Below are 17587 nucleotides of genomic sequence, written 5' to 3' on the forward strand. Positions count from 1 at the left end.
TTTTTTGTGGGGGGGAGGTTTATCAAATGCGGGGGAAATTCGCCCCGGGGAGAGTTGGGGGCCCCACCGGCCTGCCCCCCCCCCTCTCCCCCCCCCCCCCCCCCCCCCCCATAATTTTCTTGATGATATGTTCTTTTCTCTGGCTTACTGGATTGTAAGAGTACAGCAGAGGTTACATACAGTGTACAAAGTGTGTGTAAATCGTTCATGTAATTGGTAAGGCTTCCGGTCAAGCTATCAAGTTTTGAGAGAGTCAGAAGTTATACTGGGGGTCAACACCCTGACCCCTGCTTTAAGGGGCAGCTGTGCATCTTGAAGGGAAGGTAGAGTGGGGGGATCTCAGGCGAGACTAGCCGTAGCGGTTCTTTGTTGCAGTTTTCAAACAGAAATCTGGTTCTTTGTCTTCGCTAGTTGGAGTAGCGGATGCCTTTCCATTTCGAGGCACTGTCAGAAAACACGACGGGTTTTGGTGTGTGTTTAGAGAAATGGACCAGGGCTGTTACACACTAAATAGAGGGATTTCCAGCCAGTGCTTTCCATTTGTTAAATCACAAGTACCAGTCACTGACCGCAACAGTGACAGAGACAACTCCCCTCCTCCTCCCCCTCCCATCCTCCTTGTCCCCCCTCTTCCTCCTCTCCCTTCCTCCTCCTGGAGTCCCCGGCATGGGCTCAGGTACTTTTCATGGCACCCCTGTCAAGTAGGAACCCTGGGCCCTTTGATACAAGAGGTTAACTGACCAGTTTGGGGTCATGCAGCTGAGAAGTGACTGAGCCAGGGCTCCCAGAGGGGACAGCAGGATTCTAGAGCACACAACCACCACACCGTGCTTCCTCGTGGAGTGGTTGCTTGTCTCACATTGGAAAAGCAGGTTACACACACAAAGTAACAGTGAAGCAGGCATCTGCATGAAGTGTGGTGCTGTCTTAAATTGGACAAAAAGAATAATACTTTTGAATCGACTTTTAAGTGCTTTTTACACCAAGGAAGTGAATAGTGTATTGGAAGGCCTTGGCATTGGGAGGTTGCCGCAGACAGCTCTGGCATTCTCTGGGACAGAGTAATGAAAGAACCCATAGTGTGTGGATGGAACCCCGACTCCCCATCTTGTTTTTATATTGTCATTTTAAGCCAGCAATGGCAGCATCAGCTGTACAACTTTTATTAAGCAACAGGAACCAGAAAAACTTCTTACTGGTGTGCATCTTGTAAACAGACAATTATGTTGATACAATCAGTAGTTTCTTCTGAAATGTGCTGCAACACGAGTAAGGGAACTGCTCTTAGAAGACAGTACTAAATAGAATAAGGAAAGTGTCAGTAATTAATTTGTGCAACATAGTACACGGTGGGTGAGTGGCATTTCCTGGTTCACGGCAGAATGGTGCTGGTTGAAGCTGAAGAAGTGTGGTCCCTTTAAATACTGACCACCAGGGGCGCCTGGGTGGCGCAGTCGGTTAAGCGTCCGACTTCAGCCAGGTCACGATCTCGCGGTCCGTGAGTTCGAGCCCCGCGTTGGGCTCTGGGCTGATGGCTCGGAGCCTGGAGCCTGCTTCCGATTCTGTGTCTCCCTCTCTCTCTGCCCCTCCCCTGTTCATGCTCTGTCTCTCTCTGTCCCAAAAATAAATAAAAAACGTTGAAAAAAAAAAAATTTAATAAAAAAAAAAAAAATGGTTAAAAAAAAATACTGACCACCAAAATAAGATCTTCCAGTCCCGGGGAGGAGGATGTGCTTTGAACACAGAATCTCTTTTCTGGGTGACAGAACAATTAGCGGGGTGTGTTCCAGACTTCCTTAAAATGTCCGGCAAGGCACAGAAAATGCCCCTGCAATCCAGCTTACCTTTTAGGGAACATGGGTACGTGGAAACTAGTGTTGGTTTTGACTGGTGCCCCCGAAGGTATGGTGCCTGGGGCAGCGGCGGCCCGGAGCGTGTGCTGGAAGGTCTGGGATTGAGGAATCTGGGGCCAGGTCCGGGCCTTGCCCACACGCTCCGGGTGGTCGCTCGCCTGCCAGTCTCCTCCGAGGCCCATCTGAGAGCTACTCGGGCTCCTGGGGAAATCCGCTCCTGTCGTACAGGGAGAGTGGCTTTCTGCCGAGGGGTTGGCCGGCCCCGTCTGCTCCCCGGGGAATCCCCGTGGGCGTATGAGAAGAGCCAGTCCCAGTCGTGAGGACCAACAGCAGCGCGTCCCTCCACAGCCCGGGGGCCTGTCCGTTGTTTCCAGAGGCGGCTGTGGAGAGAACCAGCAACGCGCTCACAGGTGCGTGCCTCTGGCGTTCTGTGCTGTCCTCCTCGAATCGTTCGGATCGTGACTCAGTGCAGCCCTTTATTTGCGCGTGGCGGCGAGTTCAGCCGTCCTCCCGGAGCGAGGTGTCTGCCGTCCGCCTGCGGCAGCGCTGTGTGTGTGTCGGCCTCTGGAGGCTGGGCCTGGAGAGCCCCCTAGACTCTTCGCAGGGACTCACACGAGCTCGAGGGCTGTTACGAACACGTGTATCCAGGGAGAATGTAGGTCCGCAGCGCCATATTCAGGCAGCCCTTAATTTCTTTTAAGTTTGTTTATTTCGTGAGAGAGACAGAGCGAGCAGAGGAGGGGCAGAGAGAGAGAGAGAGAGAGAGAGAGAGAGAGGGAGAGGGAGGGAGACCGAGAATCCCAAGCAGGCTCTGCTGAGAGCCCGGAGCCTGCTTTGGATTCTGCGTCTCCCTCTCTCTCTTTGCACACCCCCACCCCCGCTTGCGCTCTGTGTGTGTGTCTCTCTCTCTCTGTCTCTCAAAAAAAAAACAAAAAAAAAAACCAAACATTAAATTAAGCTGAGCTGAGGAGCTCTCTGCCACTTTGAGTTGAAAAGGAAGCCCTCCGAAAAGTGCGGATCCAGAGTGGACCCTGGAGTCTGTACAGGTTGGAGACTGCAAAGGCTGGCTGCAGCCGAGGTGGCCGGAGGAGAAACCAGCCGTGGAGGAGGTTCGCCTGCCCCTCGTCTCCGTCCCAAGGCTTCTGCTCGCTCCGCTCCCGGCCACTCTGCAGCCCCCTGGGTCACTGCTGCTTCTCCGATCCCACACCTCCTGCTCAGACGTCGGGGCCCAGCTGGGCCTGAAGAAGTACACCCGTGCTCCAGACACCGTGGTCTCGGCTGGCACGGAGCACAGGAACGCCGGCGACTGTCGGGCACCTGAGGAGCACTGACCGCATGACAGAGGGTCACACACGGCGGGAGAGCTAACCAGGAGTCTGCGGGCGGCACCACCGCACCCAGACGAGGCCGACCCGCAGAACTCACAGAGGAATCGGGAGAGGAAGCGAACGTTTACGCCCGATATAGGAAGGCTTGTTAATTAAAGAGACACGGTTCAGGAAAAGGTGAAGAAACATTTGTTTCTTATCTATCGGTTTGATAGAGAGGCTGAAGTTCAAGCCTGTATGTTTTACCTAATTCAGGAGAGCTTGGTCTGAGGCTTTCTGGAAGGTGAGCAGTGTCAGGGGAGTGGGATCATGGAGGAGAGCCGGGAAGTGCTGTGTTCCTCTGCTAAGGAAGGGACAGTGGGTGAAGGATCCAGAATAAATGTAAGAGAGGGGCACCTGGCTGGCTCAGTCGGTTAAGCGTCTGACTCTCTATCTCAGCTCAGGTTAGCTCACGATCTCACAGTTGTGAGTTCAAGTCCCACGTTGGGCTCTGTGCTGGGTGTGAAGTCTACTTCTTGAAAAATGAAATGGGGTGGGTAATTTTGCACAGCTGTCTTTAGATTGGTCAACTGCTAGTTGAGGGGTTGAATCCAGGATAGAAGCTCTTCTGGTTGTGATCTGTATTCTCCAAAAAGCCAGGACCGTGGTGATTGTGTGCCTGTGCACGTACGGAGAGAGATCAAGAGGCTGGTGTGGCAGCTCCGGTCCCAGGGCAAAATTGCTTCCCGTGAGAACACTTCTTCTTAAGACCTTCAACTGATTGGATAAGGCTCAGCTACATTATGGTGGGCCATCTGCTGATTTACAGGTTGCCTTTCTAGAAAAATGCCTTCACAGAAAACATCTACGGTAATGATTGACCACATAGCTGAGTACTGTGACCCAGCCAGGGTGACAAATTTAGATAAACCGTCACACTGGCAGAAATGCTGTATTTGCTTATAATTTTGGTAGTAATGGTGGAATGTTTGTGTGAATTAGGAAACGGTGCATGTGACTGCATTCCTTAGTCAGCGAGGTTGGGAATCAGCCTGTGCCTTTGCTGTGAAGAAAGCCTGATGCTGTACACAGCATGTATCGCTGGGACTTCTGCTGAAATCTCACAGATGGTAACTGGTTGTCTGAGGAGACACATGATGCTGAAGATCCCTGTGCTCTCCCGGCAATACGGAAAGGCTGAGGTTCGTGGTGTCTGCTGCCGAGTTCCTGGGCGGGCAGCGCTGACGTGAGCTCTTGGCCCTGCCTCTTCCGTGCATCCAAGGGAGGGCGATTGTCCCAGCTGCTCTTCTGTCCGGCGGGTGGCCCTGCCTTGCGCACCCCTCTCTTTCCCTTTCCTCGTGCAGCCGTGGGGACGCACCCAGGGCCGGCGGGGGGCCGCCGTGGGGCCGCCGTGGAAGCTCCCGGGCACTCCTCGGTTCTCCGCAACCATCCTGTAACCTCCCGGGCCTCTGCGGTCAGTGTGGAGGCCTTGGCTCACATTCCCCTTGCCGAGAACCGTAAACTCTGCTGTCTGGTGGCCCCAGTGTCACTGTCTCGTTCTCCCGTGATGTGGTCCTCGTGCCTGGATGCCCACGAGATGTTCTTTTCCTTAAAGAATTTGTCTTAACTGGAGGATGTTCGCGTCAGAGGTGGGGTCTGTTTTCCCAGGGCTGCCTGTGCACAAGGGTGTTGTTTCTCTCGGGGTTTTCCGCGAGTTGCGTCAGTGTCCTAATGTCCTACAACAGCTAGGAGCCCGTGTCCATTAGTCACAGCTGTGTCGTGTCCTCCCAGGCGGGCCCCGCCGCGTCTGTTGGCCGTGCGCCTCTGGGTTAGTCCTCGTTTCTGCAACGGCTTCCTTTCTGGTTCTCACTCCCTGCTCTGGCCTCTGGTGTGTCCCTGGCCGTGGGGAACGGTTTTCATCTCCCTCCCTTGTGGGCAGATGGCCTGTGGGTGTGCCTCCCGACTGTTCCGTGTCATCCATGTGCGGCCGTGCCACTGTCCTCTTGGGCCCCATGTGTGAGGAGGGCTGTGGCTCCCTGGATGGCCATCCCCTGCAGAGCTCCGAGCTCCTCTGTCTCCGCAGGGCTCTGTGGGGTCTTCCCTTCTCAGCCCCCCCCGCCCCCGCCCCGCCCCGCCGCCTTGTCAGCCTGTGAACCCCATCCTCCTGGAAGGCAGGTCTGCTGGGCGCCTGCAGAAAACCCGCTCAGAACCTTGGGAGCCCTTTTCCACCCGACGTGAGCAGTTTTCCATCTGGGATGATCTCCCTCTTGCTGAGGAAAGGCCTGCGCCAACAGATACGGACCTCATTGGGCAGCCCTCGAGGTTCCTCTGTGTCACACTCCCTCTAGATTTACCAGCTCGCCTCCTTGAAAGTCCGTACATCGTAGCTTTAAATATCACAGCCTAAAATAAATTGTTTTTTTCAAAGTTTGTGTGTATGCCAGTCGCTTACGACTTTCGCTCGTGGTGTAGACGAGAGATCTCTGCCCACCGGACGTTCTCGGCTGAACACGTGCAGTGCCCCGGGGCCTGGCCGTCCTCTCTGTCCACGCCCAGCTTGGTCCCTTGTCTGACTCCTAGGTGGAGCCCAGATGCCTTCCCTGATACCAGGACCCACGTGTGCTGCTTGTAAACGTTGCATGTAGATTTTCCAATTGTTAATAATCTGGAAAGAATGTGGTTTGGTGTTGCTCCAGTAATTTTTGATAATACATTAAGTGTTTGTCAAAATTGAAGTCTTGTTTCAAGTTACAACTTCAAAATTCAAGTAAGAGTCTGTTTCCTAGAGAAGTACTAACGGTGTAATGCCTGGATGCCAGCCGGCCTGGACTGCTGGTTAAAGAGAAGTTAAAGGTCTAGTTTTTTCTCCTTCATTAAGGTGGTGGGGGCTCATTATGTGGGCACCACAGTGGGTGAGATTGAACAGTTGCACGTTTCTGCTTGACGAGAAGCGGGTTCGTGTTCTGTAAAGCCGTGTGCATGTATGCGTATTTTATGCGGTCAGCCCTTCTCTATCTATGATTAACTGAGGTCACTGTGAGTTGACTGCAGTAATAGAAACTCACAGTTGAGAAAGCGATGCTCGTGTTCCATATCAGGGTGAAGTTGCTGTGGCAAAGTGCTGTTCCTGCGCCTGCCCACAGGGCGCACAGGGAGCAGGACGTGTGCACACGGTGACCCGGAGGGCCCCTGGGGGCGCCTGGACCCGGAGAGCATGCTCGCTAGCAGTAGGGTTGGGGGTCGGGGTGTGTACTTCTGACATGATACCTTACGTGTGTTATGTGTGAATGCAGAAAACATCGGAGCAGTGTGGGGCCGAGCAAACCCGTTTCCCAGCCCCGGAGGAACATCGTAGGCTGCAGGATTCAGCATGGGTGGAAGGAGGGGAATGGCCCTGTCACCCAGTGGAAAGGAACCGTTCTGGACCAGGTGCCTGTAAATCCTTCTTTGTATCTTATAAAATACGATGGATTTGACTGTGTTTATGGACTAGAACTTAATAAAGATGAAAGAGTATCTGCGCTCGAAGTCCTCCCCGATAGAGTTGGTAAGTTCTCTTTACTATTTGTGTGTTGTATTCTTTACAAATGATTGTCGAAGTGATTGCTTTGTGATTATTCTTTTGCATTATTGGTATTTTTATTTTTCCTGGAGTGCAGGCACTCCCGATATACTCTTAAGTCAGTCATCTGAAACCACAGTTCAAGTCAGGGGTGTAAAGATGTGTGAAATGATTGCTGAACAAATTGACAAACTGATAATTTCTAACATTATTTCCCACGTTTTGCTCACTGTTCATGTGGACTCTGATGGGTAAGAATGTTTTCTTGTTAGCTCATATCTTGTGTACCTCTTTCATCAGATTATAGTAGCTTATGCACTTACTTTAGAATCCTTATGTGAAGTATATCTTTCATTGTGTGTTATTACATAAGTGATAACTGTATTTTCAGCCAAAATTCAAGCAGCCCAAACCCGTGGGCTTTATTCTGCATTCTTTAGATGGTTGTTTGCACAATGTGGAAATGAACGGCCCTTTCTTTTCTTAAATATTGTACAAATATGTCCCCTTATATAACTTAGTTCCTTAAGGCTTAAGGTGTCAGTTAAATAATAACGACTGATTATATTTTTAAGGATAAGGTGAAATACCATTTCTAGGATGAGTAGGACGCACCCACGTTAACGTTACTTTCTTAAAGAGTGTTCACTTTGAAGTGCTTTCTTCTTACCACGGCCATGCTGCTCGTGCCTGAGCGCTGGTTGATGCTTTTGGAATTGTCTCGAAAAGCCTCTATGTTAACAAACCCAGTCTCCGCAGATGTGGACTTGTGGGTAGAAGTGTGGGGCCAGATTGTCAAGAGGGGAAACTACTCTGTCCCCTTGTCCCTTTGTCCCTTTGTTTTTGCCATTGTGTTCGTGGGACACACGTGCTTCCCTAGCAAGTTAACTCTTTGCCAGAGCAGCAAGTTTTCTGCTTGCCTTCCCGTTAGATGACGATGCTAAGTCTATATTTATCCCGTGTAAATACAGTTCTGTTTTTGCAGAAATCTTCATGTCTTTATTATTATCAAAGGTAACTGTGTAATGTTACATCTCTGGCATTTGTCACGTCTTTACCTGTTCTTGGTGCCACTGGACCTTCCTCCTTCCTCACGAGGCACATCCTCTGTTTCCTCTTGATCTTGACGTTAGCCTATTTCCAGTGTAAGAAACTAACATTGAAGAGTCTTACCTTCAGGTTTTAAAAAAATACCTAGACTTTCAAATCCATTGTTTGTACTAAGTAATTGTCGTGTATCCTTTTTCTGATCTAGATGTTTAGCCTGTCCCTTTTGGGGTGAGACTGCCCTGCCGGCCTGTGTGAGCTCTTCTGTCATCATAGGACAGAGGAGGTCATTTCCTCTTGGTAAAAACGTGATTTGATCAAACCAAGATACCCCCAAATCTATAAGTATCTCTGGTGATGGACTTGAGTTGCTTAATGGTTTTCTTACTGTTTCCAATGGGAGATCAGGCTTGTTTTTGTAAAAAGCAAAGCATTTTAAAAAGGAAATCCAAAGGCATCTATGCAACCCAGCAGTATTTCACGTGCTGAATTTAATGAGTAGTTAATTCTGGTACTTCTCGCATGCTTCAGTCTGTAATATTATCTGCCCTTCGCTTACGTTCCACATAGGAAGGAAACCGTCTTTCACGATCAGCTTCAGGTTATACATCAGACTGTACTTGCAGTTTTGTTTGTGATAAGCTAAGGAGGGGACCCGGCCTGAAGGCCTGTGGTGGCACAGTGTATGGGTGCCCCATGTGTGGTCAGGGGCCCTCGAGGTCAGGAGGCTTGTGACATCGGTAAAAACACAGAACGTGAAATTTACTGCCTTGACCATTGTTAAGTGTTGAATTCAGTTAGTGTTAACTACATTCAGGTTGTTGTGGAGCAAATCTCCAGAACGTTTTCATCTTGTAAATCTGTCGCTCCGTCCCCCACCTCCCCCCAGCTCTTCTACTTTCTGTTTCTGTGAATTGGGTCACATTAGATACCGTTAGATAGAATATTTGTCTTGGTGACCACTTCCTTTCCCAGCATAGTGTACTCAGGGTTCACCCACGTAACATGTGACAGCATCTCCTTCCCTTTCGAGGCTGAGCGCTACTCATCGTGTCTACCCCGCATTCGGCTCACCCATCGCTCTGCTTGGGTTGCCTCCACCTTTTGGCTGTTGTGGATAGTGCTGCCATGAACATGGCGGTCAGGCACTTCGGGCCCCTGCTTTCCTTTCTTTTGAGGATAGTCCTGGAAGCAGCATTGCTGGATCATGCAGTAATTCTGTGTTTAATTTTCTAAGGAGCCCATGTACTGTTTTCCACAGTGTTTGTAACATTTCACATTCCCACCCACAGTGCACAGGGCTCCAGTTTCTCTATATCCTTGGCAACACCAGTTGTTCTTGTTGGTTTTGATTTGCATTTCTCTGGTGATTAGTGATGTCGAGCACCTTCTCATACGCTTTTTGGCCACTTGTCTGTCATCTTTGTAGAAATGTCTGTTCAGGTACTTTGCCTGTTTCCCAATTAGGTTATTTGATTTTGTTGAGTTGTAGGAATTCTTTACATATTTTGGAGATAAGTGAGTTTTAACAGAACAGTGTGACAGGTTTACTGATAATGATTTCAGATTCTGCATGCGGTTAACCTTTAACAAGCTTGTTGAGCTGTGATGTAGTGTCACAAGAGTATCTGGAATTATCTGACAAGACTAATAGAATACTCCCCCTTTTCAACAACACATCTTTGTGAGGCTGGCTTTTATATGTCAACCAGAAGAGCGTGTAACAGATGCTTCAGAATGCTGAAGCCGATAGGAGAATCTAGCTTTCCTTTTGTGAAGTTAGACATTGAGAGATTTAAACAAATGTAAAATCATCCCGCTCTTCTTACTAAATCTTTCTTAGAAAATATGGTTATTTTTTATTAAAAATGCTTTATGTAAGTATTTAAAAAATATTTTTAGACTTACTTGTAATTTCTAATAGCAGATTTTGGTAGCTATCCGTGTAAAGAATTGCTCTTTTAGATCCTCAAAAATTATACAGGAGTCCTGAGATCAAAAAGTTTGAGAACTTCTGAAGAAACGCGAGTGGGCTTTTAGTGCACGCTGGGGAATTTTGTGTAATTTTGGATAGTTATTGCATATGTAAGCAAAGAGAAGCACCATATGTGTTTAGAGTGTCCTTCTGATAAAATTGGCTAACAGTATCTTCAGAAATTCTGTGTTCCTTTGAATTTTAACAGAAGTAAAAGCACTTATGAATGAGTAAAATAGAAGTGCTTTTTTTTTTTAAAAGACCGTTGTCTAAAATGCGAGGACCAGAGAAACCTTAAAATCATTAGGACCTTCTGTAATTTTCCCAGTATTAAAAACAAGTTAGGTTGTGATTTTCCACCTGCCCCTTAACGAACACGGCAGGGCCGTCGATTAATTTGTACGGCGGGTGTTAGAGTGCGGTGCTCTTGGTATCGGAAAGCAGACGGAAGGGGTCTGTGCTTGCCTCCCGGGTGCCCGGGCCAAGCAGGACGACTGCCGATGGTGGGGAATGCCATTAACGAATAAAGCCAGAGGAGGCAATGGTCTCGGCGGGGCTTTCACTCCTGATCCCGGAGAGCCCCTGGGAGGAGACCGGGAGGAGGAGGAGACCGTGCAGGCAAGGGCCCTGGCAGGAGGCAGGAGGGAGAGGGCGGCTGGGCCGGCGCTGAGAAGCAGTTACTCAGATGCTGAAGTGAAAGCCCTGGGGCGTTCCAAGCGAAAGCACAGCCCAGTGTGGTGTAGCGCCCAGGAGCAGTTGGCTTGCTGTGGAAACAGATTATAGACCCAGAGGAAGATCTCAGGCCTGGGGTAGGGTGACCTCTTAGTTTGAATAACTGCCCCGTGGTCACGGAAGGTGTTACCAGAGGGAAGGTGGGTGAGGAGTGCGTGGGAATGCTCCTGTTCTGCAGCTCCAGGCAAGCTTAGAATTGTCTTGAAGTTTTTGTTTTGTTTTGTTTTGTGTTGTTTTAATGTTTTTATTTATTTTTGAGACAGAGAGAAACAGAACATGAATGGGGGAGGGTCAGAGAGAGAGGGAGACACAGAATCCAAAGCAGGCTCCAGGCTCCGAGCTGTCAGCACAGAGCCTGATGCGGGGCTCGAACTCACGGACCGTGAGATCATGACCTGAGCCGAAGTCGGATGCTCAACTGACTGAGCCACCCAGGCGCCCCTTGAAGTTTAAAATAGCTATTAAACCTACCAAAACCCACTGTATACCTCGAACGAACCATTGAAAGTTCTAATTTCAAGGTACCGCACCAAGAGCAGTTGAGTTCGGAAAACAAAAAAGAAGGAAAGCAGGTTCTCGCAGTGACTGACCTGGGACCCCCAGAGCCTGTGGACTCCAGTGGGGCCTGGGCGCCAGCCCGCTGATTCTTGTGCCGCTCACACGTCAGGCCGTCACCTCGTGTGGGTTCAGTCTTCACACACAGTACATGTCGGTAAGATCCTGTGTGAACCGCTGTCTGCTTCTTGTCCCCAGCGAGCTCTCGAATCAGCGACGCGCACCTGGCCGACACGATGATCGGAAAGGCGGTGGAGCACATGTTTGAGACAGAGGATGGCTCCAAGGACGAGTGGAGGGGGATGGTCTTGGCTCGCGCCCCTATCATGAACACGTGGTTCTACATCACCTACGAGAAGGACCCCGTCTTGTACATGTACCAGCTCTTAGATGATTATAAAGAAGGCGACCTTCGCATCATGCCCGATTCAAGTAAGTGTGGATTGTCAGCTTTTATTTTTGATAATTCCAAAGGAACTTGAATTTTAGAACAAGATATTTGATTAACTATTTTTTGTAGATTCATCTTTCTTACTTTGATTACTAGGGTTAAGGGATGATTCTTTTAGTCTTGCACCGAGTGTAGATGGTGAAATTTTGCACCTTTTGCCAAGACTAACGTGCTTTCTGTGTAGATCTGTCCTGGATTGTGGATGTGGGGGTGAATGGAGCATGTAACACGGGCTCCTTCGTGAGTGGCTTCCTTCACTCAGCGCAGTGTTTTCAGGCTCCTCCGAGTTGTAATGTGTCGGTGCTTCATTCCTTTACTGGCCAAGTGCAAGTGTAATCTATGCGTGTGTATCCACCCGTCTGTTGATGGACGTGTGGGCTGTCGCCCGCCTCTTGCTCGTTATGAAGGATGCTGCTATAAACCTTTGTGCGCAGGTTTCTGAATGGATGTTTGCCTTCCCTTCTCCTGGGTGGACACAGAGGTGTGGGACTGATGGGTCTGTGGTTACTGCTGTGTTGTGTGGGGGACCACCGGACTGATTCACAAGGCCACTGCACCATTCTGCACATGCTCCGACCATGCGTGATGGTTCTGATTGCTTCACACCCTCACCCCTTTGTGTTACCTGATGTTTGGCTCTGGCTGTCCTCATGGTTGCAAAATGCTAGCTCGTGATGGGTTTGGTTTGCATCTCCTTGATCGCTAGAGACATCGGGCACCTTTCCCCGTGTTGTTGGCTATTTCTGTGTCTTCTCTGGAGAAGTGTCTGTTCGCGTTGTCTGCCTGTTCAGTCAGGCCATCTGTCTGTCACTGACTTGTCTGGGTCTGTGTTTTCAGTGTGGGTCTCCTGACACGTCGGACTTGCAGACACTTTCTCCTGTTCTGTCGGTTTCTTTTTGCTTCCTTGATGGTGTTCTTTGAAGCCCAGAAGTTTTAAATTTTGATGAAGTCCAATTTATTCTTTCTCCTGTAGCTCGTGCTTTTGGTGTTTTCTCTGATAGTCTTTACCAAGTTCAAGGTTCTGAAGATTTACCTCTTTGTTTTCTTCTAAAAGTCTTGTAGGCGTCGCTCTTACCTGTGGGTCTTTACTTCTTCTATTTAGGTCTTTGATACATTTTGAGCTAACTTTTACGATGTGGTGAGAGGGTCCATCTTCATTCTCCTGCACGTTGTCTGAGCGCCATTATTTGGAAGGACTGTTCCCTCCCCTGTTGGGTGGTTTTGCCGCCTTGTTGAGAGGGAGTTGGCTGCAGACGTGTGGGGGGTGCCGCTGGGCTTCAGCCCTGCTTCGTCGCCCCAGGCTGTGCTTGCGTACGTCCGGCGCTTGGTCACACTGCTCCGGAGTCAGTGTGGACACTGGGAAGTGTTGAGCCCTACTTTGTTCTTTTTTCACCATTGTTTTGACTCTTCGGGATCCTTTGCGATTTCATGAATTTTGGTATCAGTTTGTTAATTTCTGCAAAGCAGTCAGCTGGGATTCATCCGGGGATTGTGTCGAAGCTCTCATAACTTGGGGGGTAAGTGCCGTCTTGACACCGTGACGCCTTCTGACCCACGAGCATGGGCTATACTGCCGTTGCTGAGATTTAAAGATTTCTATCAACAGTGTTTTGTAGTTTTCAGAGTAGAAGTTTTGTACTTCCTTTGTGAAATTTATTCCTAAATATTTTGCTCATTTTGATGCTACTATTTTCTTAATTTCATTTTTGGGTAAGCCTTTTCTTTTTGAAAGTACTCTTTAGCCTTTCTTCCAACACAGGGGTGCCTGGGCCTGAACAGATGGGGCTGGCGGACGTATGATACATGAGCGGTGTGACACCCATCTCTGTTGCTGAGTTCTGCCAACGAGCCAGTCAGGGAAACTGCTCTGACGTGTGCTCATCTGGCCCTGACTTTCTGCCTTGTGTACATTTGCCACGGGTGGTAACAGGAAGTATTTAAATAGCAGGAACTTAATTCTCATGAGAGCATTCTTTAAAAGCATTTCTCTGGCCTGGGGCACCTGGGTGGCTCAGTGCGTTAAGCGTCCGACTTCCACTCAGGTCATGATCTCGCGGTTAGTGAGTTCGAGCCCCACGTCGGGCTCTGTGCTGACAGCTCAGAGCCTGGAGCCTGTTTCAGATTCTGTCTCTGTCTCTCTCTCTCTGCCCCTCCTCCACTCATGTTGTCTCTCTCAAAAATAAACATTAAAAAATTAAAAATAAAAGCATTTTTCTAGCCTATATGAAGTTGATTTTTAATTTTTTGGTAGAGAAGTATCCCTGTTAGAGCTGCTGTCTTGTTGATGGAAACTGTGAAGGCGTTTGCACCGTCCCCAGTGTCTCCCAGCCCCTCTTTCCCCCCCAGCGTCTCTCCCCTGTTCGCTACATGCATTGCGAGAGCGGAAATTAAGTTACCATTGGAACCTGTGGTGATGCCCTGCTGGGGCGGCCTCTGCGAAGCCCCTCACCTCTCGGCTCAGTTGCTGTGGCATGCCTGGTAACCACACACTTGGAACTTTGTGGACGTGAAGTGCCCCTAAAGCGGGGCGGGCCCGTGCCGCTGCTGAGGAAGAAAGGACTTCTACCTCGGGTTCGGCATCACTTCCCTGCTCAGATCGGATAGCATCATACTTTGATGTTGTGTCGCGCGGTGGTCAGAGTAACAGGGTTAGGATTGTGTCCTCGGGCAAGAGGACCTGCCGCGGCCAGTGAGGTGGACCGTCATTAGTGCAGTTGGGCACCCAGGCCGCCAGCGGGCTGCGCGGAGCTCCAGGGTCAGACCCGGGCTACACAGAGAGGGGCTCGCCTTGCTCGGGCCCTGAAGAGTTTTCTGGAGGTGGAGTTGGAACCTCCCAGCCCCATCCCCTGTGTCTTCGCTGCTGGAGGGGACAGTTTGCTGTCCTTCCGAGTGCACTCGGGGATGCCTCGCAGCCCCTATGTGCTCGGGACGGTGTTCTCCAGCACTCAGGCTTTCGGGGGGTGGGGGTGCTCGTCTGAGAGGTGCGCTGCCTCCACAGTCCTCAGAGATCCTGTCATGGCCGGGCTGGGGAGGGGCTTCACTCGGCACCTGTTTCCAGAGCAGAAGTCTCTTATGTTGAACCTGGGCTGGGACGATGGTGTGCAGTGGAATGAGGTGGAGGAGAAAGACACTTTAAGGATTCGCAGGAAAAGACCAGGGAGAAGTTTGAGCAGCGTATTCTCGCCCCCCTGTAGGTGTTGTCTGCTCTGAAGGCCTGGTTTGAAGGAACTCCAACTTACTTTTAAGAAGTTTTGTGGATTTAGGTTTTTCCCTGGACTTTTCCTTGGTGTGGTCCTCACCTCCTCAGGCAGTCACAGCTGTAGTTAAACACAAGCCTCAGGGATTTCTGGTCATGATTTTCAGAATCCTTCACATGTTATGGCCTGAGGGTGGGAGGGGGCAGCAGAGTGTTTTTGTAAATAAAGTTTTATTGGCACACAGCCACACTTTTCATCTGTATATTCTCTGAGGCTGTTCTCACTTGATAAGGCAGAGCCGAGTAGTTGGTACAAAGACCACATGGCTTCAGTCCTCACATATTTATTGTCTGGCCCTTGAAGAAAAAGTTTGCTGACTCTTCGGTCTAGATAATCAGGATGAATTGGGAATGTTAAGTTTTTTAAAAAAATTTTAAATTTACATTCAAGTTAGCGTATATAGTGCAATAATGATTTCAGGAGTAGATTCTAGTCTTTTATCCTCTATGTATAACACCCAGTGCTCATCCCAACAAGTGTCTTCCTTAATGCCCCTAACCCATTTAGCCCATCTCCCCCATCCCCAACCCCTCCAGCAACCCTCAGTTTTCTGTATTTAAGAGTCTCTTATGTTTTATCTCCCTCCCTCTTTCTATATTATTTCTGCTTCCCTTCCCTTATGTTCATCTGTTTTGTATCTTAAAAGTCCTCATATGAGTGAAGTTCTATGATCTTTGTCTTTCTCTGGCTAATTTCACTTAGCATAATACCTTCCAGTTCCATCCACATAGTTGCAGATAGCAAGATTTCATTCTTTTTGATTGCTGAGTAATACTCCGTTGTGTGTGTGTATGTGTGTGTGTGTGTGTGTGTGTCTGTGTGTGTGTCTGTGTGTGTGTCTGTGTGTGTGTCTGTGTATACACACACACACACAGACACACACACACACCACATCTTTTTTATCCATTCATCCATTGGACATTTGGGCTCTTTCCATACTTTGGCTATTGTTGACAGCACTGCTATAAACATTGGGGTGCATGTACCCCTTCAAAACAGCACACCTGTATCCCTTGGATAGATACCTAGTGGTGCAATTGCTGGATCATAGGGTAGTTCTATTTTTAATTTTTTGAGGAACCTCCATACTATTTTCCAGAGTGGCTGCACCAATTTGCATTCCCACCAGCAGTGCAAAAGGGTTTCTCTTTCTCCACATCCTCGCCAACATGTTGTTTCCTGAGTTTATGTTAGCCATTCTGACAGGTGTGAGTAGTATCTCGTCATGGTTTTGATGAGATTTCCCTGATGATGAGCAATGAGTGATGTTGAGCATTTTTTCATGTGTCTGTTAGCCATCTGGATGTCTTCTTTGGAGAAGTGTCTATTCGTGTCTTTTGCCCATTTCTTCACTGGATTATTTGTTTTTTGGGTGTTGAGTTTGGTAAGTTCTTTATAGATTTTGGTCTTTACAGACCAAGTCTTTATCTGATATGTCATTTGCAAATATCTTCTTGCATTTCATTGGTTGCCTTTTAGTTTTGCTGATTGTTTCCTTTGCCATGGAAAAGATTTTTATCTTGATGAGGTCCACATAGTTCATTTTTGCTTTTGTTTCCCTTACCTCCAGAGACTTGTTGAGTAAGAAGTTGCTGCAGCCAAGGTCACAGAGGTTTTTGCCTGCTTTCTCCTCTAGGATTTTGATGGCTTCCTGTCTTGCATTTAAGTGTTTCATCCATTTCGAGTTTATTTTTGTGTATGGTGTAAGAAAGTGGGGGGAATGTTAAATTAAAAAAAATTATTATTAAAATAGACCTGTGAGTTGGTACATACTGAAAAATTGACTTCAAATTCTTTTTCCTCCCCTGTTTACTGCAGATGATTCTCCTCCAGCAGAAAGGGAACCAGGAGAAGTTGTGGACAGCCTGGTAGGCAAACAAGTGGAATATGCCAAAGAGGACGGCTCTAAAAGGACTGGCATGGTCATCCACCAAGTGGAGGCCAAACCGTCCGTCTACTTCATCAAGTTTGATGACGACTTCCATATCTACGTGTACGATTTGGTGAAAACGTCCTAGATGGCATCATGGACTTCGCCAAATTTGTGGAACTATTAAATGTATAATTTGTAGACATAAAGACTTGATTGCTTTCCAGTTTAATGAAAGCTTAAATGTCCCTGCGAACCCACAATCTCTGCCAGCAGAACTGGTTTTGTTCCGAATAGTACAAATTCATGTGAACACAAAGCATTTTGTGTAAGGAACTCCTTCCTCTTAAAAGAAGTCTGTCTGTCTGGAGGGGAGTTAACAGGCAAGTTTGGTACAAGTTAGGCTAGCCCCATAGTCATTTCAAACTGTAGTAGATCTTCCCCACTTCCCCGCCACTGTTGCGCTCTCCGACTCTGCCGCCACAATGCAAGCATAGTTTGGTATTTTTGTTATTGCCTTTTTTGAGATATGTATGTATCTATATCTACCTATCTATATCTGTGTGTGTACATATGTAATATATACACACACATAGATCTGTGCGTGCGCACACATACACTTAATTGGCAGTCATTTCTTTGTGGATTGGGGCGGGGGGTAAATAATATTCTCCAGTTTAACAGGAGTACTTGTCCGAAGTCAGTCATACTTAGCATATTACTGCTGCTTATTTAAAATTAAATGTGGGCACAGGAGACACAGGGATGTTCAGCTTGTTTTCAAAGTCAGAAGTTCAGACACCTTTTCAGTCTGGAGGCTTTAAACTGTGAGTCCAAACATGAATCATTGGTGAGCAGTTGCTGGACCCACATTAGGATTTAACAAAACAGGAATCTGGGTAAAAAGCTGCCTTTAATTCTAAGCTTTGTAAATTTTTGTTTACATTTTTTACTGTACTTTTTTTTTTTTTTTTTTTT

General features: G+C 48.3%; 1 protein-coding gene across 1 annotated transcript in view; it reads left to right on the plus strand.

Annotated features, from left to right (window-relative positions):
* The window catches only part of SPIN1 (spindlin 1), a 74279-nt gene extending 56693 nt beyond the window's left edge, over nucleotides 1-17586 (plus strand). Inside the window, exons 4-6 of the mRNA XM_049639821.1 lie at nucleotides 6454-6707; nucleotides 11230-11463; nucleotides 16558-17586. Coding sequence (XP_049495778.1) covers nucleotides 6454-6707; nucleotides 11230-11463; nucleotides 16558-16757 — 688 coding nt within the window. The 3' untranslated portion in view covers nucleotides 16758-17586. The remainder of the gene's footprint in view (nucleotides 1-6453; nucleotides 6708-11229; nucleotides 11464-16557) is intronic.
* Nucleotide 17587: the final 1 nt, after the last annotated feature.

This window comes from Panthera uncia, chromosome D4 (assembly GCF_023721935.1).
Source record: "Panthera uncia isolate 11264 chromosome D4, Puncia_PCG_1.0, whole genome shotgun sequence".
In the NCBI taxonomy this organism is placed as follows: Eukaryota; Metazoa; Chordata; class Mammalia; order Carnivora; family Felidae; genus Panthera; species Panthera uncia.